Raw genomic sequence first — 24,241 nt, 5'->3', positions numbered from 1 at the left:
ACCACAGGGTATGGATCGTTGGTGTGCAACTACTTCATTAGTTTGATTTCCAGTCAGTAGCCAGCATAATTATTCCAGCTCCCAAAGATGAGTCGAGAAACCATTGGTCCGATTGGTAAGAATGGTTGCTACTTAGATACCCCTAGCATGTCTCGAGGGGCTACCAAGGTGCGAAAACCGCAACGTTGTGAGAAATACGGGCTAGAAAAACTTCGCAACCTCTCTTCAGAGAGATTTCTATGAAGTGTCCATTTAGCGCAAAATAAAATAAAATGCCGAAATAAAAGTCATTTCAAGGACTTTCGTACACCTAACCTGGGACGTTTGGTAAGAAAATTAGCATATAGTGTACTACCTTTGTTGTTGACAGAATTTACGAACATGGGGATCCCATTAAATAATACCGATCGTTTGTGCACGCACGTTGGGAACCGGGAATAAGATAACTGCCGGTGCAGGTTAGTGTTTTGGCTGATTGGCACTCAGGCGACATCGCCTATTGCTGTCGATATCGTATTGCTGACCGACTGGTTCGCGCTTCTTTCACAGTCCTTATGACCTAAAGCGATTAGATCTGGCGAACAGTTGGACTGGGCAGATTGATTAAACAAGCGCATTCGTTTTGTGTTTCGTCTGGCTAGCTGTTTAACACTATTGATCAACTTTTTCAGGGGGATTTAAATTGCCAGGGCATGCTCACCAGCATGTTTTCCACCACCAGACAATATACTTCTGATCAGTCAGCTTTAGTCGATTTGGTTGCATTCTTGTGTTTGATAGAGGGTACCTGGGAGGATCCCCGTAAATCGGTCCGAATCTGTCCGAATTTAGTATCACGAGAGGCGTGTCATCCTCATAGAATTAACCGACTGCAAGTGCGAGGTCATAGAGAGTTGAAAGCAACCATACATCTCAATATCCTCTAATCTAACCCGCCTGTGTATTGCATTTGATCAATTACATTTAGCAGGGCCCTGTGGCGGAACAGATCCCCTTCATACAACTCGTGAGTACATAAAAGAAACATGCTTGACGCGGTAAAATACAGTGTGCATTCTACGACGGTGCGCATTAGTGTGCTAACACTGCCTTTCCAGAACAGTCGAGATGGCACCCACAAGATGTGTCCTGTTGAGGTGACGGGTTTCAAGCCTATGTTTTGTCCCATAGTCTGAGTGATTAAACTGGTCTGTTTGTGCTTTTCATTTGCGCCTGTAATATGTTTGCTTCGTTCAGATATCGTCCTTTGTTCTAAAGCCTCACCCTGGTATGGGTGAGGCAACTAGTAACAGCCGATACGCTCGGAAGGCTAGCGTTAAAATGGAAATAGTTTCGAGCTTGTTCTCATGGATTCAACGAAGAAGAGTAAGCAGGAACAGTCTCACTTATCAAGTCACTCGTAAAATCGCCTGAATTTCGATTAGCCTCATCCATATGGCGACAATACAACGCCCCAACGGCCAGGTGGCTTGTAATCACATTTTTGGTTGTTGGTCTGTTCGCCGAGCTTGGCAGTTGGATTTCAAAAGTTTCATCACCAGTCGAGGTGACATCGTCAGTGCAGGGTTGAGTGGGTCACTTTTACAAAACTGCTTCTTACCTCACCCTCCATTTTATCTAAAATATGCAAGAGGTTTCACAAAGTTAAACTCCACAAAGGCTGCAGCTAACCTGAGTGAAGGGCGGGACTGCAGCAATTCGTAGTGTGCGAAGAAAGAAGCTACAGCAGGTTATGCGAAAATGTAAAAGACTGCTAGTATGATATTACGAAGCTGGTACTGATCAACTACTGCATGGTAAATTAGCAACGGACATTTCGGGTATGTATCACTATACATGTAAGAAAGTCGTTATGAAGGATAACCTAAAATGAATTCTTTCGAACAGATGAAACATCTACGGTCATATTGTAGAAATAACATACGGGAAGACAATAGATGAAACTACCTAAATTTGAAAGGAAATAAAAATTACAAGAGTAACATTTGCGCCGATTTTGACTGAACGTGAGTTGGTGCAGAAAGCATAGTGGACAGATTATCACAGGAGAATAGGCATTCATAGAACTCTGACCTCTTCATTTCATGACTGTAGTTCAATTCGCTGAGAGATATAACATCGACATAGCGGACAGACCGTGACCCCATTTGCGCAGGCACTGCAAGTGCATACATGGCCACATTGAAGAAATACAACGGAACACTGAAGCAGACAGAAGAGGGATAGAAATCAATGCACCACAGGACAAAAGAGTAAAGCTCCGAGTAAGAAGCTATAATAAAGCACTTCCAGATTTGTGCCTTTTTAGCCCTTATAGACAAACCCTTCGAACATCGACAAGATTTTGTTGCTCTTTTCACAGAACGTAAGTTGCCGTCCAACAGACTGTCATTAGGATACATCTACGGAAACACCTAAGCTGGAATCAATGTGAGTTCCAGCACTCCAACCTGGCAGCGCACGTTACCCACTAGGAACACTAGTGAGACAGCACCATAAATGCGAAGCAAAAACGGCCTATCCTATGTTGCGATAAGGTTTATTGATTTCAAATAATCCTGATTGGATACCCGCTGATAGTCGCTGTTCATTTGGCAACGTCTGTGAGAGAATCTCGAGAAAGTGAAGCCCATCGAATAGTTTATTGTGTCTGCTTGGACTGCAGCCCTGAATATGGTAAAAGCAGTTTCTATGGCTCTTCAGATGCTCTTTTACAGCGGGCTAAAAGCTCCGACATCGTTGTGGTTGCTGGCGACATGAACGCCGTGCTAGGCAGGAGGCCCGATCAGGTGATCGTCTTGAGTTGGATACAGGACGCACAGAAAACACAGAGCGCTTGCTTCAGATGGCAACACCTCACTTAACCACTTAGGAGCTAGTGGACGCAGAAATCAAAGGAACCTACCAGAATCGGCTGCTCGAACGCCTGCTGGATGGTCCGATTTCGGGAATTAATGGTCACTTTGGACAGATATTCAAAGCACTACTGAAAGCCGTGACTTTCGTTCTAGATGCAACCCACCCAATGTCATACAAATATTGGATCTCTGTCAGGACTGTAGGTTTTCTGGAAGCCGGGCGACAGATTTTTCCTGGCTCACAGCTCAACCCGACGCCAGGTAGAACCGAGTGTCCCTAAAGGCGAAGAAATGGAAGGGGTAAAAATGCTGGAGACGTCCGCAAGCTGTTCCACTTGATCTGTTCGACTGGAACCCTATTGTCAGCGAAGCTATCAAGGACCAGAATGGCTCTTTGATATCCACCAAATGGGAGCCTTTGGACAGCCGGGCAGTACTTCGAAGAAAAATGCAGCTGGCCGTCTGCTATCCCCAATCCAAATTGCCAGCCTTTAACAGAATGGTAGACTATGAACATCGGGCCCTCCTCTACCTCAAAATTTTCCGAGTGTATATCTATACTCAAGAGTTGTTGTGCTCCCGGTTCCGACGACCTTCCACTTGCTCTGTTCAAGGATGGTAGTGGATCCTTCAGTCATTACCTTTATAACCCATTTGGATCTCTCTGAGAGAAAGAGATCGTCCCAGAGAGCTGGTGTTTCGTTGACTTCAAGAGTGCATTCGATTCTGTCGATCGGTCAGTGCAAACTTGCCCACTCAGGAAGTTATTGAACATAATCCCATCTCTATATTCACATACATCTGGTGAGCTTCCCAAAAGCTTTTCTACAACGATGCGGTCCAACAAGGACATCGGCTATCTCCGTCGTTGTTCACCGTTGATGTCGATGAAATAATGAGGCAAACGCCGGAATGTCTTCAAACTCCGGTGTTCAGATTATTGATGGTGAGAAACCTGACGATCTGGAGTACGCAGACGACACCGCCGTCATCTACGAAGACGGAGGAGCACACGCCTTGTTAAATATGCGGTATCTGAATACAACCCTCACAATTTGAGGAGAATCATTTGGGGGTTGTGGGGAATTCTACGTACTTCGGTGGTTGTGTAGAAGTGTATGGTGAAGTCAGTGCGCGAATCTCAGGCCGAAATCACGTTCGCTCTTGTGGCAACGTTCGCAACTTGTGGCGTCAAAAAGGTATGCTACTGGGTCTCAAGGGTCGCGTGTACCAGGACTACGTTTTATGGTTGCGAAGCGCGGTGTCTGCGTACAGATGTGAGGCATTTCCAGGTTTTTGACCACAGATGCAACATAAGTGTTGCTGGGATCGGACGATATCAACGGATTCGTAACGAGGTAATGAGAAGACGAGTAGTTGGTTGTGCAGCAGGTACTTCAGTTGTGGAGAACACCCAGCACCATCAGCCAACGTAGCTCGGCTAATAGCTGTCCATGCTGAAACAGCGTTTACCAAGACGAGTGCTTTCCGTGCCTCCTTTAGAATGGCGTAAACCACAATGTGGGCAACGTATGACTTGGCAGAAGGGTGTGAAAGTGATCACGAAGAGTTTGGGTATTAGACGTCTTCCAGGATGGGTCTCCGTGACCCAGCCCGTGCTTGGCTGGAGACACTGGGAGAGATAGAGGATGATCGATTTCAGTGGCGTTCGTGCAGCCAGTTTCCTTCCAGAGTGTCTGATCGCTTGGAGTTGTGAGTACCTCAGAATGCTTGACACAAACCAGCAGTAGGGTCCCCTCTTTTCACTCTGAGGCTTTAAATGAACTTTATGGTTGCACGGCACTGAAGCATCAGTGTCAACACTGATGTTGCTGTCTTTGATGATGGTGGTGCTTCCAAAAGGGATTTGTGCTAGATGGGGTGTAACGATACGCGTTGTTATACCGCGCTCCGATTATATTGGTGACCCAGGGGTAGAAATTTTTATCAGAAATATACGTTTGCTCACATGGTATACGCTTCAAAGTAGATCGCAAAACGAAACTTACAGATGCATCCTGACAAACACAGCACTCATTTTCTGTACGGGCAAGTATACGCGAAGGCGCTGATGGCACCGTTTCGATTAATGGAGGGGCAGATGGTGCAGAAATGCGTTCAACAGTGTGGTCGGAAGAAAGCTTCTGTACAAACAAGAGTGAAGTGGAAAAATAGTCTTTAGCACCGGTTATGCTCGGCTCATCCGCACTGTTATGGTGGTCATTACTCTTCAAAAAAAAGAAAGCAAGGCGAATGAGACTTGTGGACCATCACGGGCACATTAAGAAAGGTGAACTGGGCACGCTCACTAACAACGTGGGTTGGTGGGCAATCTCCGAAGAGCGGGATATCAGTTCGGATAAGGTGTCACAATCGGCGAGTGTATACGTGGTCTAATCTAAACGCGTTCAATTTTTAGCGAAATACATTCATCTGCAAACTAATTTGGTTTTACGAGGGACTAACCTGAAACCCAGCTGAATCTCTCGTTTGTGAGGTTTCCATTTTATTGTGAACACAGTGTGAAGGTGCAGAATGCCAGTAAAACATCCTACTTCGCGGACCATACAGTTGAAATACCAAAGTACTCGTTGCAACCACAGCGTCAAAAGTACATGTCTCACTATAAGTGCCGACAGCTAACGAGCTGGGCTCTAAATGTTATCTCAACGACGCTCATCAGATGAGTGTGACAAAACTATCCGGTAAATAAATTATTCAGTTCAGTTCAAAAATGGCACATGGTTCAGCTCTTCGAAGTAGGAAAAAATGGATGTCGACCCAGATAGATAAATTGAATAGATAATCAAAAGGAAGCTGACCCGCCCAAGACCGGTTTTATCCATTTCCACGAGCATATAGCTGCAACCGGGAGCTGCCACACATTGAATGCCGAGCACATTTGAGTTAACCTAGGCATTGAGTCTATAAGTCGGTTGATGAGAGCACACGTGAAATCCGAGATGAATAGTGTGTCCTCACCCGAAACATAAGATAGTCAAATCCAAGTGAGATGGGTGGGACAGAAAATCACCCAATGCCGTGAATGAGAGGATCCGATGTTTCGTTAGATCGGCTAAATCTGGTCGACCGAGATAAAACGACGCTACACTAGCGTAACTTTTGAGAACAACAAGAGGCCTTTAATAATAGGGGCTGAGGTGATGGATCTGTGCTGATCAGAGCTGGTGAAAAATGTAAGCTAGCTATTTCCGGTTGTAAGAGAAACGGCGGAAATATACGTCGAAATATGCAACAGCACCTGTTACCCCTCACAGCTACTTCAAAATATATCGGAATTTTTGACGAGCCAAATCACTGCTTAACCTAATTGAGAATGGTCCACATGTTATCGGGAGGAATATTTCTCCCAAAGACACTTGGCTCGTAACTAGGAGGAAACCAAAGCGAACATCATCGGAAAACTGTTAGACAATATGTTCGAACGTTGCATGTTTGATTTGTTGAATTATTATTCGTATTACATTTCTAACACGGGTCCTGTAATTAATAGAAGCTGGAGTTGAATTTTTTTTAAGTATTCGCACCCTGAGAAGGGAGTCCGCTAACGCCCGAGTTAATTGCATTTAGACAAAAGCAAAACCAAAGCTGTGTACTTCATGTATGAACTAGCCGCTGTTCCAAGTCTGCCAGCTCTAAGTTTCAAAGTAACTGGGAATAGACGTCAGCATAGTCTCGGATGGGCGCGGAGTGACTGTGTGGAATGAAAAGAAGCAGAAGTATGGTGCTGATGAATATTTCCTCGCCACAATTTCAGCCCTACATGCCATCGGTTGTGATGTCGACTTTTTGGTTCACCAATCGATGATCATCTCTTATGGAGGGATCTACTTTCCTCAATCCGCTAAGGCTGTTATTGGACTGGGACTTCCTAAGGTCGCAGTCAGTGACTTGTGTTTGCCTTCATTGTGGGCTATCTGCGTACGTATGACACTTTTATGCGTGGCACATGGCGTTGAATGTACATTTTCGCCATTTAATCTCACCAGACCCAGTATGATGATGTGCGAGTCTTGATTGTGCTAGTGCCTACCGCGCCTCGAAGAGCATTCACCATTGTTCGTCCTTTCTTCGGTTGTTGGTCTTTAGACGCGTGTTTCCATATCAAAATCTTTACATACTTTGGGATTCATCTCATCAGACTGGAACTGTTCTTGGCATGATTTCGAATAAGACGTTTCTCTCTTTTCTCCCACATTCTCCTGTTTCTCTTCCGCATTTATCGCTTGCATTCACTTTTATGTTTGTGACCATGCTCTTCAAAAATAAATGATGATAATAAAAATAAATGATAATATTATAGCAATAATCGTACTCCTACTCGCTATGAATTTGTAATGACGTACAATGTCCGCCAGTTTTGATGCCTGGATTTGATCGGCCACAGCGCCCAGGATAGCCCGACGGACTCCAGCAGCATATACGCCAATCTGGAAAGTAACGCAAAAAACGAGGTGCAGAAATCTACTCTGGCCATAAGCTTATATATGTGTGCGATCCCTGAGCGATATCAAAGATTACTACAGGTATACACAGTATGTCAGGATAGGTGACAGTCACCAGTAGTACCGGAACGAAGGAACGACCACTCGGCAATGAAGGTTTGAAATGGATACTTTGATTCCGTCAGGAACGCCCTACAATTAATTCCAGTAGCGCATGTTCTACATTGTTGTTGCTTTTGATGGTGTTGGGAAGGCATTCGCTTGCTCGTTTCATCCTATTCAGATTTCTTGGTAAACTCCCTCAATGGGGTTACACTGAAAACACACCACCGCATTGACCTAGATGGATTCCCCAGTGAGAGTCGCGTGGGAAAATAAAAATAGAAAACAACCATAGAATGAAATTCAGAGCAACTGATTCTCACTCATCACCACACTTTAGGACTTTGAGTGGAAACTCTGATCCACAAATTAATGGGGAGATTAGGGTTTTGCTTGGGGGCCCTCCCTCTAGCCTCTGAATCACAAGTGTGGACTGCGAAGCAGCGTGCAGTAGGCTTTCCTTTGAGGCTCTTGCCCAGAGCCGATGACTCAACAGTCTGACCTGATCAGTGGCAGGCAACTGGTTTCACCCGAGGGCGCAACGCGCGAAGCATTACTGTCTCACTCCTAATGCAGCTGCACACAGCAGGTGCATTTTGAGCATCACCAGATCCTGGTTGTAGAATAATACTGACAGTATTGAATAATGTCCTGGCGATCAAGGTCTACCTTTAGGAGATCGGATGGTGCAATTTTCAGGGCTGATCTTTTCTATCCCGTCCTCCCTAGAAAGAAGACAGCATCGCTGCTCCCGTGAATGTGAACATTTCGAACCAATGGGGAAAACACCTTACTGCCTTCATACTCCCATCGCAGAGGACAATATGACTTTAATACCAGATCACCTCGTAGCACGATTACTAGTAGTACGGGGTCTCGCTGATCTTGTTTTGACTGTTCAACATTGGCCTTCCTGGCACAGTCGCACTTTTTGGAACGAATTTCCATCCACCGATCATTGTAGCATTCAAGCCCAACCACCACGACAAGCAAACGTTGCTAGGTCATTCGATTGTCAGTGACCTGACCGATGCGCGTTGTGCACTCCGCTGTCTATTAACAATAAACACAATGACACCTTGATAAATTCAAGAAATCCTTTCTACCCAGGTGCTTGTAACTTCCTGACTCTGCGTCAAGTTTGCAAACAGGCAATTCTCGCTAAGACCTTGTACCCCCCTAAAATTGATGAATGTACGTATGTCTCCGAAACACGCACACAAGGCCCAAGCGTGGTTATGCATCTCAAAGCGCCAAGGACGAACTAAGGTGTTTCACATTTCTCCTTCCGTGTGTCCGGTGATCCAGAAGTGACGACTCGTGGAATATATGGCGTGGGAGTTGCACTCAGTCCCAGAGCTGAACGCGCTTTCCCGAATAGGATTCCAGTGAACAGTCGTTTATGCGCCGTTCGGCTATCCAGCCTACTCAATATCAGTGACCCTCGACATAAAAAGCGGTGCCTGTTATTAGTGTCGGATTACGCCCCAACGGACTGCAATTCTGACGCTGAGAAGGACACTTTTTATCGAGATCTATCCGGGCTTATTGGTTAAGCAGGAAGCGCTGACACTGTGATCTTTGCGGTTGCCTGAGACTCGTGAAATCACATGTAGCGGTCAACTCGGAGTCTGTTATCGTCGTACAGACAACGGATAGCGACTGCTTACATGTGTGCTGACCATGGACTGTTTCTGGCCAGTACGAACTTTCGGCATGATTGTTTGCATAACATTGCGTAACCTAGAAGCCACCAACTGTAAATCAACCGTAGACACTGTTTGGGTCACATAGCCACCAGCCACCTGTAGAGATCTACAATTCAAGACTGTCGTTCATTCTGGGGCACAACTTGATTCCGGTCAGTCCCTAGTTCGAGTGCGCCTGATAGTTCGCGTCACTTCGTTTCGTTCTGCGATAGGATACACCGATCACGGCTTCAGTCTCCGCCAAATTCTGGAAGAGCGACATTGCTTCCAGCAACCAAAAATGGCTATCTTCCCTGACTAAAACGTTGCGTTTGACTCTGTGAACCGCCAGGCATTATGGCAGTGTCTACGGAGTAAATGTTTCCCATCCCATGAATTCATGACCCTCCATTAGGGGCTGTACGCCAACTTCAACGGACGTCTGAAAGTCTACGGAAGCTGTTGCCTGAATTCACCATATCAAGTGGTGTCAGGTCTCTTTCACCTTTCCTCTTCAACTTCGTCACTGATACAGTAATGGGGGACTCACTACCAACCACTAATGCCTGTGGGGTCGACGTGCTCCCGGGACATCCGCCCACAGATACTGAGTACGCAGACAATACAGCCCCTCTTGGATCTGCCCCGTGGTAATGCAAACAATATTAATTAGTCTAAGTAATTCCGCCTCATGGTTTGGCGTGGACATCATACCTGCAAAGTATACCACTGCAAGACTAGGCTCGAACTAAAGCGTCATGCTTGCGGATGAGCCGACTGAGGTAGCAGACAAATTTGTATACCTCGGTAGCTGTATCAGTCCCGCTGGACCCGATAGACCCAGCTGGATTGGGAGCATCCCTTGTGAACCTGCATCACACATGGCATAGGCGTGATATCAACTTCTACGTAAAGTGTCAAGCTTACAATACTGCTCTATATTGCTAGACGGGTCAGAAACCTGACCCTGCGTCAAAAGACCTTCAGCGTTTGAGTATGGATGTCTTCGGAACATTGCCCGAGTATGGTGGGTACATCGGATCGGTAAGGCTGAAGTACATCGAATGGTTTCGAGAAAAAATAACTCGTACATGATAGATAAACTGATCAGACTCCATAAGTTGCGATGGCTTGGAAACGTGGCCCGTATGCCGGTTGACTAACTCTTTCAAAGAACTGTTTCCGCACAAACGAGCAAGAGGAGCTCAAGCAATGACTTGGCATCGAAGTATAAGAACCATTACCACCAAACCCAGTTGCGCTGATGATTGCCGTCTTCCTGGATGGGAACCCGAGACGAAACATATCAATGATTTGACGCATTGTCAGACATGGCCCAGTCGGGCCCTCAATGGCGCTCATGCATCCAAGCTATGCATAGCTTTCCATCCAACCTCCAGAATGAAAAGTCCAGTGACGCATCAATTATATCACCTACCACCATTGCGTAGCCATCTACCAGCACCCCAAAATTGGCGAATGAAACTATGATAGCTACAATCACTGCACTGCAAATTTTGCGACTGATGAAGATGATGACATCCGTCAGAATTACATTCCTCAACTCTACTGCTGTCCAGCGAGGATAGAAAAGCCACCAATAACAACTAGACTAACAAGATCATTTTCAAGTGACTTACGCGTTGTAAATCGTCTTCGGTCATCCTTTGGAGAACTGTATACGTGACACGATGGTACTGAAAGTTGGAAGCGAAATCCAGACCTCCAGCCAATCTTAGAATATCTTCAACTTCAGGTTCAAGCTGAAAGACAAATAGGAAATGAGAGAACCAACACATAATGAGGGATGTCCTAAAGGTGCCCAATGGTCTTGACCCGTCGCATCTTGGAAATCACTTGAGGAATTCACCTTGTATGAGTGGACATCCGACGCTATTGTGACAGGGTCGTAACTAGCAGATGAAGGGCCAGTGTTGGATCGATAAATATCCTTATCATCAGTATAGAATAAAATGGATAATCTCCTCGATACTGACACATGAACATACATAGCGAAAAAGACATCTACAAATGCATCGCGTCCCCTCTAGTCCGGTGGTTCGACTATAGTCCTACATGGATACTTTACAAATGTGCCACTGCTGGACATCCGCAGTACAATATTTGCCGTCACATCGGCAAACCTCTTAGTGTGTGCTCTTAGTGATTGCGTTACCTATTCGTGATTTGCAAGTCATCAGCTACATCAGAATTTTCAACACAACAAAAACTCAATTTCCGTCAAAGGTTCAACCATTATGTTCCAAGGCCTAGGAAAATCTCTCACGAGCTGTGAAAAGATTGTTCAGTTATTTGTATGGCCAGGACCACAGCGGACCGCTTGCTTGCTGAAGCAATTGTCTTTTTAAGTTTTTACTAACCTAGAGGATATATAAACTCATGAGGACAACGAGTTGGTCGAAGGCAGGTAACAGGGACATTTGACGTGGCATCAGACAGGATGGCCACTGAGAAAGGCCGCCATTCAACCAATCAGGCCTAGATGAGGACTTTACTAGTAATCTATGGCTCAGAAGATGGTGGGGTGATCGGCGACGCTCTGCTATAAAAACATCCTTACAATGTAGACTATCCAAATTAATTATATATATGGATTCATACGCCACTTATTTAGTGAACTATGTTCAATAGTTAGCGACCGAGACAAGCTGCCTGTGTTCGAAAGTTTGAGTGGTCTGCTGGTGTATTATTTTAATACGTAAATGATGGGCTTACATTTGTCTTTAGCTAACGAGTTTCTTTAAGATGGTTCTTGTGGATACATTGGTCCCTCCTGCGAGGGAAGCATGCCGACCAAAAACTTAGTTTTATTTGGCAACTGAATGGAATTTAGGCCAACTGACTGTTTTCTCCTAAAGATATCCGCTATACACCTCATGATTCTCTAGGGAGATTCGAATACACACCTAACAAAACTTGAGTTGCGCGCTCAGATAGGCTTTTCTTTGATAGTCAATTAAAAAGAATAGCGTGGACTGAATCCGCTTTCATGATCAGTGACCCACACATGAGCGGTTACCTGACAGTCGATTGGCTAAAGGTCTGAGAGAGCGGAGCGCATTCAGGATACATGAAACCTGAAACTGCTGTTTCTTTCTACATTAGGTTACTACTTGAATTTGACGTTCGATTCTCAGTTTGATTAGCGTAGAAAATCTTAAGCATGTGAGGTGGAGGCAAAAAACCAGACTCTAAAATCTACCCACCTTATTAGATAATTCTGGTGGCTTGTTATCCAGGAGTCGTTGATACTGGATGAGCCAATAGTCCAGCTGATCATCAATACGGTGTTGTTCCATTTCTTTCTGAAGTGGTACATGTCATGGGGAAATACACGAGTAAATAAATGGTGATCAGCCCCCCCCCCAGGCCACCGTATTACATCAACAGCGAAAAAGAACAACAATGTAAGTGTCAACAAGTAGAACTCACTAGGCGAGCCTTCAATTCCTCTTGCCGAGTTTGTTGTTCCTTACTTAACTGAGCCAAAAGCCGGACCAAATCCGCGCGACGTTGGTTCAAACACTGTTGGTTGACTTCGGTGCGCTTGGCTTTCCGGTCTTGTTCAGCCTTGGTTAGATAACAGAGTTCCTGTTCAATTAGTACAATATCTCGCTGCAAACGTTGAGCTCGAGCATCTTGTTTTATCTGCAGTTTGGCGAAGGCTGCTTTCTGCGCTTCCTCCTGAAAAGGACGAGTGGAGCAACAAATTGGTGGGTTTAGTGGATCATGGTCGCTAAATAGACAGTCGTACGTCGGAACAAGTCTAGTCGACACAAGACAATTCTGTGGGGAGATTAAGTAGGGGAACTGAATTGAGAGTTAGCATCAAAACACGAAGCTTCCCGTTTGGAAGCATCCTTTCTCGGTTTGCAGGGATCAGGCGGACGGATGTTCAAAAGTCTTGACAACAACAACAACCCATTCCTCAGCTACCAGTCCGATTCCCAGGGCCTGAGTTTGTTTGCTGAAACCGTAAGTGACTCGACGGACAGGTCACTTATATGGATTCCTCTGTACATTCTAGAGCTCACAAGTGTCTTCATGGTACTCTGCCGGTAGAAAATGCAGTGTGTCAACAGTCTTGAGCGCCGTAAAAGGCTTTTGGTGATACCATTCAGTTCGTTCACTATTAGACAACGTAAACTAGGAAAAGAAAAGTTTCAATTCCTTCGGTACAGACTTGTAAGAAGCAGCATGTTTGTCATGTACTTGGTGTTGGAAAAAACGAAGGCAACAGTACACGGATAACAAGAATCTATGACTGTGTTAACCCTGTACATCAACTGAGTAAAATTCTCTGACAGATCTAATGTTACTTATCAAGGGTGGCAAGACCAGTGTGAAAACACTGGGGCTTAACTACCGTACAGATACATCAACTTCGTTGAACAAGAAGAAAAGGATAAAGATGAACGGATCAGCCGATTGGCTAAGTGTTCAAAATACTGGCTGAGAGGTCAGCGGTTCGACACCTTCTGGAGTTTCGTGGGATGTGGACTGCTGATGACTCCCAATAAGGATAAAACAGCTCTCAATGCATCTCCGTTTTTCGGTGTAGATGAACCTCACTTACAAGAAGAAATATCAACTAGAAATACTATAATTGGTAATGAGAAGTTCCGCGCATTTTTGTCTTAGCTTGGCACTAATTGTTTCAATTTTAACAAACTCTTCTTCAAGTTCGAAGGTGAACTGAATAGTTCGGCTGGAAAAGTTTCGATTCCCCGGCAGACGATTAATTATTGTTCAAGATAAAAAGCAAGTCCCGGTTATAATATAAGTTACCAGTGACGAAACAATAAGAACGAACCGAAATTATTGCATTCAACAAGCCTAAAAGAAGAGTCTTTCATAGCACTGGAGATCGCATTGCTTTCGGGTTAGTGAAATCTGCATCCACATCGCACCCATTTGAACAGCCCTGCTCCAGCACTCGTGCGACTATTCTGGTTAGCCCATACCGAAAAAGGAAAGTATTGGACTCGAACTTCGACTTTACTGCAGCTCATAAGCAATGCATATCTTTGGCCTGGAGCCAGGATTTGGCTTCCGAACCTTAAGTGTGCGGGCTGGGCATATGAACACCAATCCGCGTGCATGTTGGGCGAACTTGATTTATCATACTTGAACAGACGAACAGGTTCGCACTTCGCCTCACCTGTCCCAAGCCAGGGGCCCCGACCCCCGCGTGGTCTAGGAATTGCGCTACTGGTGATCTCTAATAGGAGAGAGAAACTCCTTTTAAAGTAGAATAACCAGACGCAACGAGCGAAGACAGGAGGAGAGCTACTCAAACAAGGACGAAGTAAGTCCATACAACTAATGAGCATACGGTTTTGTTTTAACTAAGAAATCAACCAGAAGTACACAAAACATACTACACAGCAATGCGCATTAAAGGCATACGTGGTCCACTGGGACCTCCAGCGTTACGTGTAAACAGAGGGTCAAATAGAGAAGAGACAGAAATCCGCAAAATCATCACGAGAAAAGTGTTACTTTAAAAGAAGCATCCGTCTGTAGGTGCGAACCGAACCGAGCTTTGCTGAATGCGAGTCGTCATGCGCCACGTTGAAAACTGTAACTGACGCCATTGACGAGGTCAGCTGGTTTATGGAGTACCGTCATTATAAGCCCAGCACACTGATCGGGACGGTGCGTTATTACCTCACCCTAGGCACAATAACACACCGTGTGGCCGGAACTACTGGACACAGTGCTTGGGCAAAGACATGAATAAATGCGAAACTAACCAATCCAAGGGACAAAATAACCTCATGATGAAGAGTGGTATTACAAACACGGACGTGAACAGATCAAAATAATTCACTGCGTAACGGAGTACATCGGAACATGGCAAGTTATTAAATCATGTTTCATTAGTTTTTACCTTACCTTATTGGAGCCCTGTTGATCATGCACCTGCTAAATTTTGTTCGAATGGGTAACGTCAAAAGGGTTGCTACCAATAAAACAAACAACTGAGACAGGTTTGCTCTGAATAAACATTGATCTAGTCGGGATCACGGTGGGAGTGGAAACGGCAACTTTGACCAGATAAGGTTTGGGTCCATCATTCTCCGTGTAAATCAAGCAGCACACTCAATATCGATAACTTTTAGTGTGTCCAACAACCAGGAGAATTTTTAACCCAACGAACTAATTGAGGCCGAGTGAAAACAAACGGGAACCACACATTGACACTCCCTCAGCTGAGTAGAACACACAGATACAGATGTACTCTGATGAAGAGAAAGCTGTTCTCATTATAATGGAAATCGGAACGAGTGAAACATAAGCAGAAGGATCAAAAAAGGTAGAAAACGGCACCTTCAGGACGAGTAGCAGAAAGAAGTCGATAGCTTGAAACCTACAAAAGAGAATGTAAATATAATTATAAAAAAGAATCATATATAGGGGTTAAACCGTTAAGAATTCCTACTATATGAATTGACTTCCCGGATAACACTAGTGTTTGTCAACTGAAACGAGGTTTAGAAGTTTGAACAACAAGTGGTGAGAGTGAGTCACCAGTTGATTTATCAACTGAACAGTCACGCCTGTCATCCGCCTATAGCAATGAGACGCCTTGTAGCGTAGAACACACAACCACCAAGGCCCAACTAACATTGGAACAATAGGACCGAAAAATGTTGCATAACCATATGAACTTGGCTTATATGCATAATCATATATGCATAATAATAATAATAATAATAATAATAATAATAATAATAATAATAATCGTTCAGCTGTAACGCTCCTTCAGTGCCCAGCTGCTGTGCCGCTCGAAGAGGGCAATATGAATGAACTTGGCTTCGGAAAACTGAACAGTACCGACCGCTGGAGCCGAATTTGGCTGCTTACTTCCAGGGCGATTTCACTAGTCAATTTCTTTTGTTTCTCATGCCTGTCCGCAAGTAGTCCCACCACTTTTTGATCGGCCGAAACATCTCCAGCTAATGTTCGCTGTTGTGCGACCTGACGCTGGGCAGTGTAGCCGCGATACGCTTCATCCGTGACGGACAACATGGTCTGCATTGCATCTGCAAGTGTAAGACCAAGGAGACAAGTAATGGTGAGCGTGCACCATGACAGCAATTTATCAACAACTTTAATCAGCAACCTTAGTCAACCACAACAGTCGTAATAAGAAATGAGAAAAAAACTGCACTTCTGGGTTTCCAGTATGCAATGATTTAGTTATTGGGGGAAATTTTTTGAAGAAAATATACATACGTCAGCCCTGCGATGGACTACTTAGAGCGGTTACCTTTTAGGGAGGCGGTCTCCAGAGTGATCACCATATATGAGGTTTGCTTAAGACCACAGACATTTCATACGATCTTCACTAACGGACAGACAAACATTGTTGGTATGGGCACTGGAAAGCAACATCTACGAATGTAATTAGCCTTAAGCACTATGAAGTGTACTATCCGAATCATCATTCCGATGAAAAAGTGTGGGCATTTTGCTTGAGGACAACAACACCTGCTGACAAGGTTCTAAACCACCGAAAAAGGAAAATGGGCCACTTGTATTAAATAGAATACTTACAATGCGAAACAGAAAGCAATACAGAGTGTGGGTTGTGAGTGGTTGAGCGACCGAAACACGTCAGAATCACTGTATAGTGAACATACCAAGAATTTCTTGACGTCGTAATTCAAAAGAAGAATCTGGTCTATTGACAAGCATCTTCAGGTTGTCCAAGTCCGCTGCTGCTTCCTGACGCTTAGCGGCTTCGTTTCGGGATAACAGCTGCTGGATCAGCTGATCCGCACTGTCCTCGGCACTCAACAACGTATGGACTAATTTGGTGCGATCTTGATCTCGCTTTCGTTGTACAGCAGTCAATTCGGCATGCAGTCGAGCTTCATCCTGTGGAAAAAAAGAGATATGAAATCTTGGGTTTCCACAGCAACCTGACGACAATCGCCAACCATCATGGTTGTATTGATCGAGTACAGGTTCACGTTAAGTCAACTCTCTTTGGATCGATTTCCACGGCTAGATCTGCCGGACTGATCGNAATCTCAGGTTTAAGAAAGTGATATTCTGTAGTGTACAAACTGGAAGTAGAAAATCAATTGCCCATAGAGTAGAGTACAATTACAAACATCTCACCCTGGTAAGACAAAAGTGCGTGATCTCGAACAGGAAATCATAAATGTGGTTACTGGTATAGAGTAAATCGAGCCATACAATTCTGAAGCGGTTGTCCAAAAACCGGTGTGTCTTGATGGAGGAACCCCTCAAGATGAAGAACAATAACAACAACATAGCAAATTGAGAGTTGTAGCAGCTCTAAAGCTTACGCAGAAATGGTGTAAAGTACAATTAGAATACAAATGAAAATGTACGCTGAAAGCGGACACGTGCAGATGAGGTGGGGGTACCTGAACAGCAGAGTATAGTTGGAAATGAAGTGTTCCATTAAGGTTGCTCTGGCAACTGGTATATACAGTCACCACGAAGAATAGATTTGTATAGTCAGCGGGACGCCTATCCGATGTTCGGTACTGCGGACGAAGACCTACGCCACAATTACTGCGTAGCCAAAATCTGGTAAACGTACTTCAACCATTCCAGGCAATCACACACACCCGGTAAGCGTGCGTGTCCTAGCAGCGACTCAAAAGAGCTAAGTCAGGGACACGCTATTCGGTAATTGTAGTGTTATTCCAAACAAACCGGACCACGAAGTATTAGCTCTGACGGAAATGATCTTGTTGAAGTCAGTGCAGAATCCCAAAGGGCTTATTTGCGTCACTTGTGGCGTCAAAAAGGCATATAACTAGGTCTCAAGGGTCGGGTGTACCAGGCTACAGTAAGGGCTGTGTTGGTGTATGGATGAGAGATGTGGCCTTTGAGGTCAGATGATGTGAGGCTTTTCGACCACCGATGCCTCAGAAGCGTAGCCGGTTTTGGATGGCGTCGGCGTGCTAGTAACGATGTGATTAGAAAAGGGGGGTTTTGGTTGTGCGGCAGCTACTTCAACCGGGAAAAACATCCAAAACGATCAACCATGATGGCTCGGTCATGCGCTACGTATGCTGAAACAATGTCCACTGAGACGAGTGTTGTTCTCGGCGCCTCCTGCAGAATGGCGCACACCGCGAGGTGGACAACGAATGACTTGTAAGGAGGGCGTGATAGTGCGTACGAAGAGTTTGGGTGTTGTAGGCCTTACTGAATGGGGTCCCCGTGACCCCACTCGCGCTTGCACCGAGACATTGCAAGAAATGGCGGCTGATCGATGTCAGTGGCGCTCGTACTGTCAGTTTCTTTCCAGATTGTCTGATTGAGCGCTTGGAGGTGTAGGCACCTCAGAATGCTTGACATAGGCCAGCACTAGGTCCCCTTCCTCACCCACTCTTTTTCTCCTCTTTCCCCTCTACGGCTTTAAATCTACTTAGACGAACCTTATGTTTGTACGGCAGTGAAGCATCAGTCTAAACAGTGATGCTGCCGATGTCAATGACGAAGTAAATAAGTTATCTCATTTTAGGCGAGCTGACGCTGAATTCACGAAGAAGTGAATGATAAATGTCAAGCACCAAAAAGACCCAGACTGGTAAAATCAATCAATAATTTCACAGGACACAATACAACGAAGCTTAGCTGTCAGCGACCAACTGTCGGTTGAATGGTCACTGGATATGCATAAGTTGTCTATGACAGTGTCTGAAGACCTCACTTCAGAAGCACTTGTCCACTTGCACGTAGTGAGTCAACAGCAGATTATTGGATAGCAATTTGCCCTGTTCAACCGGGTCGTGATAGATCCTACAGGATCATAAACTTACACTACCAATCAGCCACCTTCGGCTCAGAGATACGGCGCGCAGAATGATCGTAAATGATAGTTGAAATACCATTGAAAGCGATTCTCGCGTGTTTCCGGAATTCTGTCACATAATGGGTTCAAATGTTCGTAAAAGTATAACTACGTTCCGGGTCCATCTTCCAGGGGGAGTCGACGACTCAATAACAGCTAGGCAATTGTCCATATATGCCAACAGCCGGCTCGAAACAAGTTTTACGCCCAATTATTTCATCTTTATTGGGAATCATCAGTGCTCGTCTCATGAACCGCGCATTGGAACCAGTGACCCCCAGCACGGAGTTCGAACTTTGAGTCAGAGATCGATGGTCATTAGTGTGATTAATTTGCACCTAGGCAGGATATCGCACCACTCAATCTTCAGCCATGTATACCACACCAAGTGAGAGTGACTGGCCCCTCGAGTGATGGCTTATCAGAAGACAACCCATGTGATATGTGGGATGTTCCCATTTCCGGTTAGATTGCTAAGTTTCGTAAATGGTAAGGAATTTTGAAAGTTCAAGTATACACTTCCGCCTACCAGCACAGCTGACTTATAATAAAGCCTAGAAACAGTGTACAGCTGTTTCATCCTTGTTGGGAACCGCCAGCAGCAGCGCGTATCTTAAGAAGCCCCAAGGTTATTACAACGCACAGTTATTTACCTTACAAAGCAAGACTTAACACGCAAGATATAGGTCACAATGAAAAAACGAGCTTACCTCGACCAACTGTCCTAGAACCTTCTGTCGTGTCCGATTTGCTTCAAAGGCTAGTTGCATTTGATCTTTCTGATCCTCTTGCAATTGACGTTCGAATTCCACAGCGCGAAGACGCTGATTGTGCGGTTTCTGCTCGAAAGAAACCAAAAACGACGCCAAGTTAACAATGGAGAACTGCAGAAAGACGGAAATGCATCTAGTTGTGTCGGAACGGGACAAACATTCATGTATGCTAGCCCACTAGTTCGATCATGGAGGGAATTGCAAGCGTTTCGTTTGTTAGACATCGGTGGATGAGTAAGCGACTCAGTTAAGGGATAGATTGATCAATGGCGACTACGATGAACTGACCGGAGAAAGGATAATCGAGCCGAGATAAATCGGGGGGCCCTAGGCACACCAACGGGACATGGTTCAATGACTCGACTACGGTCAACAAAGTCCTCCTCAGCTAAAACGATAAACGGCAAACACAAGTTAAGTCGAGTGACAAAATATGCCATTTAGTAGATCGAGTGCCAGTTGGTGCAATAGAAAATTTCAAAATCCTGAAACCAAGGACACATTATCTGTGAGTGGGGAAGTTCGTGGTCGCAGTATTTCACATAGTAGTGGATACCGAATGGTAATCGATATCCTAGACACAAGTGGGTTTACTTGCGTCATTTACTAATCTGATGGTTCATCTATCGATAACTACTGTAGTCATACTGTAAACAACTCCACTTCATGCATTGAACGCGCAATTTTTACTTCTGATTATTGGTGAATAAAACCACTGAAGCTCAGACCATTGCAAACGTGCATGGATCACAGCTGAAGATAAATTTCCAGCGGCCATTTGAGGTGACCCGCATACCTTGACCAAAACAGTAAAGATCGGCTCTGGATGCTTGTACACAACGCCATGATGCACCCAGTAGCTCGTGGCTACTTAAGTGACGTTCTACTCAGAATTAGAAATACTTGGATTTTGGATCACAAAACGTGGTTAACATGTAGCACGTTATCAACGTTTTCCTTCACTGAAACTCTATGAACTGGTGCTCCCAGATACCACTTCTGTTAGTCAACCCACTACATGTCTGTGTTATTCCTACACTTTACTGAGAAGGGCTAATCCATTGCCTCGTTCAACAAAACAGGTGAGTTCTTATTTGGGTAGAACGATACATGACTGTCACCCTTAGAAGCAATTATCACTGACATACCACAGACCAGAGAGGATTGCCAAATGTCATGACGGTTGGGTGATATAAGACCGGTGTGCTGTGAGTTTGGACAAACCGATAACAATAGAATTTTTTCAAATGATTCAAGCATATGTGTAAAATGAACAACTTACGTCTGGGGAAACTTGAGAACAGCCAGTTTCCTGTGGTTTGTGATGAGATACATGCGCGTGGGATTCACTGATTGAAGTTGACGTGTTATAACCTGAAACAAGTAATTCATGGGATGCTGAAGGTTTGGATTTACTAAACGACATTTCCAAATTGCTACTACAGACAGAGCACAAAAAGTGGATATTTTGGATTTGTGTGCAACTCCCAACTTCAACAAGGCATTCTTCGCGGTATGATTATGCAAACCACTGGAGTAAATAATATGTTTAGGGAGTCATCAACACTTTGGAGATTATTAATATATCACGGAGAACTACAGCATAAAATTCCTGAAGAGTAGAGGGTAGTGCTGTGACCCATGGATCATTGGACCCTATGAATACACACCATGAGAGGTGGTGGCGCTTTGAATGAATACGGTGACCAGGCAGTGAAGTGTCTGCGTTATTGTTGGTGATTATGCTTCGTTAATTGCTGTGGCAGAGATCTCTTTTGTTAAACTCTCCATTACTTTGCTTCCGTACTAGGAACCCAGAAGTTAAACCATTAAAGTATGCTATTTTAGATGTGCCCCAAGGTGACCTAAAGTGGATTTAAACAGACGAAATATCTTCCACTCTAATTTGTACTGTACACGCTTCCATTGCGTAGTGTTTCTTCCGGCTGTGAATAGGAATTGGGCCATTGTCCACAAAATCGCACTACTTCTGCGCGAATGTGCAAGAAACTTGGAGCAGTGTACATAAAGATGCAGTATCCCTGAACTCATTCTGTACTTTCCCAAATTAGACGACCTAAAACAAACGGATGATGTATCCGTGATGCACACAACCTTAGGGATTGTAATACCTTGCATTCTCATCAGATAAACTTTAGATTTCTACCAAATGCGTACACACGAATGTGTTGTTAGGGTCGATAGTCTGAAACTGCCTCCCAGAGGGTTATGAATGCACATGTGATGCGCCTTAGCAAAGATAAAAGGCTGTATATGAATGGATATTTCGAGACTACAACCAAATCCACGGTTTAGTAACCATGAAGTACATCGCAAGGATTAGTGGCTAGTTGGGATAGGCAATCGGACTACCCATGACCAAGTCGAAAGCAGAGCAACTGTCCCAACCCTACTGGGATATCGTATCAAGACCCTATGATAGCACTCGGATTCACAGTGGGACCTTTAACAGTTCCAAAGAAATTTTAACAGGTCAAGCTGTCCACATGACCGGCGAGATTTCAAAGTAATGTGCTTTTTTACTTTGCAGCATCGATTGACTTTATTTTTAGGACGAAATCTTGACCGCGAATTCCCGAACCACCTCATATTACCGGTAGCCAAATTTACGAACCTAACGAGCACACCTATATGACTTCGTATGTCCAAAAATACTACCTACAGAGTCAATGACCTCCTTGGAAGTGAGAAAAACAGAGGACATCGATCGGTGGCGCATAGCTTCTGAATATCATGGTAAATTACACTTCCAGTATTATCTTGGCTCCACAGTCGCTCCGCAGTGGAGAGATGCCAGGAGTTCACTGCGTCCAAAACAAGTTCAACTGAGGAGCCATTGACAATCAGCCCAAAGTTGTCGTTATACTCTGCGTCTAAATCAAATATCCAACCAAGATTTTTCTCCAAGGAACTGTGGCAGCCCCTAATCCGCTGAGATCTTCGGCCATTGAGACTTTACCCGTACACACCATAATGAGAAACAGTGTAGTCAGTAACCGATAGAACATATCTTCAGCCGAATCAGAAGTGCAGTTTGTTGATGCACAAGTAATGAAATATAAAATACATCGTCCAATGACAGCACAATTTCGGTGCATTTCTGCCATGCAGCCCGAGAAAAGCACGAGTGAGACTCCCCTAGATTGCCCAAGACTACACAGGAGCATTCGAAAAGCCAGGGTTGGGTTAGAGCCACGGGCCTTCCGGTAAGCACCCCCACACATTAACCACTGGGATATCTTAAGCTTGTGAACAAGTAAGCACCACAGATGAAATGTTACTACAAGTTAGAGCCACGGGCCTTCCGGTAAGCACCCCCACACATTAACCACTGGGATATCTTAAGCTTGTGAACAAGTAAGCACCACAGATGAAATGTTACTACAATTTGACCAGTGCAAATGCCCATGGGGGGGTGGACAGTCAGGTAGCACAGAATTAGCCGCTTACGGGTAACTAATCAAGCGCCGAAGGTTTCGCTCGTGAATGGAACACCGGTACAACCGGAGGTAGTGGTTTCAATAACACCCGAAGATCCTGGTCAGTTGTGCCCGCTTGAAGAGAGTGTCGTAAGTCAAATATTGTGTTTGTGTTCCAGAAATATGGGCGAATAACTGTCGATAAGATATGCAGCGTGTGCTGAAGAGAAGCTGGCTGGTCTATTTTCCACTTTAAACGTTGTGACAAAAACAGGTGAACACGGTGTGCACAGAGGACAACGATTGTTGTTTCACTTTCTTGGGCGACGTGCATACGGTTAGGATATACACAAGAGTGATTATTTTGTAAGATGGCAGTGGAGTTAAGAGAATATAGGGAAAAGAGTAGGAAGCACCAAGTGCCGCATGTTTACATTCATCCACTCAGCGTTACGCAGCGAATAAGACCGAGCGATGATGCTGTGATACAGCCAATGTGGCACGAAGGTACTTTTGTTGCAGTACAACACGGTTGTGTGAGTGCGATAGGACATGTTCACGGCGCCCACATCCAGATAAAAGAACGATCACGAGGCAGTGATGGTTGGCGTACTACTATCAGAATGTGAAGTGTCATGACGGCCTTTAGCGCACATAGTAGTGTTAATAAGCGGTATCTCGTCCGTGAAAATTGTGTGACATTATGGATGAGAATATACCTGAAAAGTCGCAATATTTACGGGTGTTTTCCGAGTTACTTACCCAACACAAGTGTGCTAGGAGAAAATCACCAGCTTACTGGAAGTAAATCATTACAAAAGCCATCAATGACAATCCAATGGAACAGATGTTTGCGGCTAAGTTGTTTTGGCCGAGTAGAACTCCGTCTGAGGGGCAATGAAGTCCCTAATGACCGAATACGGAAGTGAAGTACTGCGTATCTGTTAGCGGAGAAGAGGGCCGATGCCCATTAGAGCACAATCTTTACAGGAAAAACGAACCTGTTCGCGTTCCTCCAAGAAACCGAAGGATTGCTTCCACGCCGT

The 24,241-nt window shown here is 44.7% G+C and overlaps 1 protein-coding gene across 1 annotated transcript in view; it reads right to left on the bottom strand.

Moving 5' to 3' along the window:
* Positions 1-1,606: 1,606 nt before the first annotated feature.
* Positions 1,607-24,241, bottom strand: part of T265_02900 (hypothetical protein) — a gene marked incomplete at both ends in the record, with an annotated part of 26,866 nt that continues 4,231 nt past the window's right edge. The window contains 10 exons of the mRNA XM_009167253.1: positions 1,607-2,202; positions 4,868-5,002; positions 7,226-7,309; positions 10,755-10,877; positions 12,342-12,440; positions 12,568-12,819; positions 16,006-16,184; positions 16,785-17,022; positions 19,693-19,866; positions 21,038-21,129. Coding sequence (XP_009165517.1) covers positions 2,083-2,202; positions 4,868-5,002; positions 7,226-7,309; positions 10,755-10,877; positions 12,342-12,440; positions 12,568-12,819; positions 16,006-16,184; positions 16,785-17,022; positions 19,693-19,866; positions 21,038-21,129 — 1,496 coding nt within the window. The remainder of the gene's footprint in view (positions 2,203-4,867; positions 5,003-7,225; positions 7,310-10,754; positions 10,878-12,341; positions 12,441-12,567; positions 12,820-16,005; positions 16,185-16,784; positions 17,023-19,692; positions 19,867-21,037; positions 21,130-24,241) is intronic.

Source organism: Opisthorchis viverrini (assembly GCF_000715545.1).
Source record: "Opisthorchis viverrini unplaced genomic scaffold opera_v5_40, whole genome shotgun sequence".
In the NCBI taxonomy this organism is placed as follows: Eukaryota; Metazoa; Platyhelminthes; class Trematoda; order Opisthorchiida; family Opisthorchiidae; genus Opisthorchis; species Opisthorchis viverrini.
Note: the sequence above shows the minus strand (reverse complement) of the source record. Positions and strands in the feature narration are given on the sequence as shown.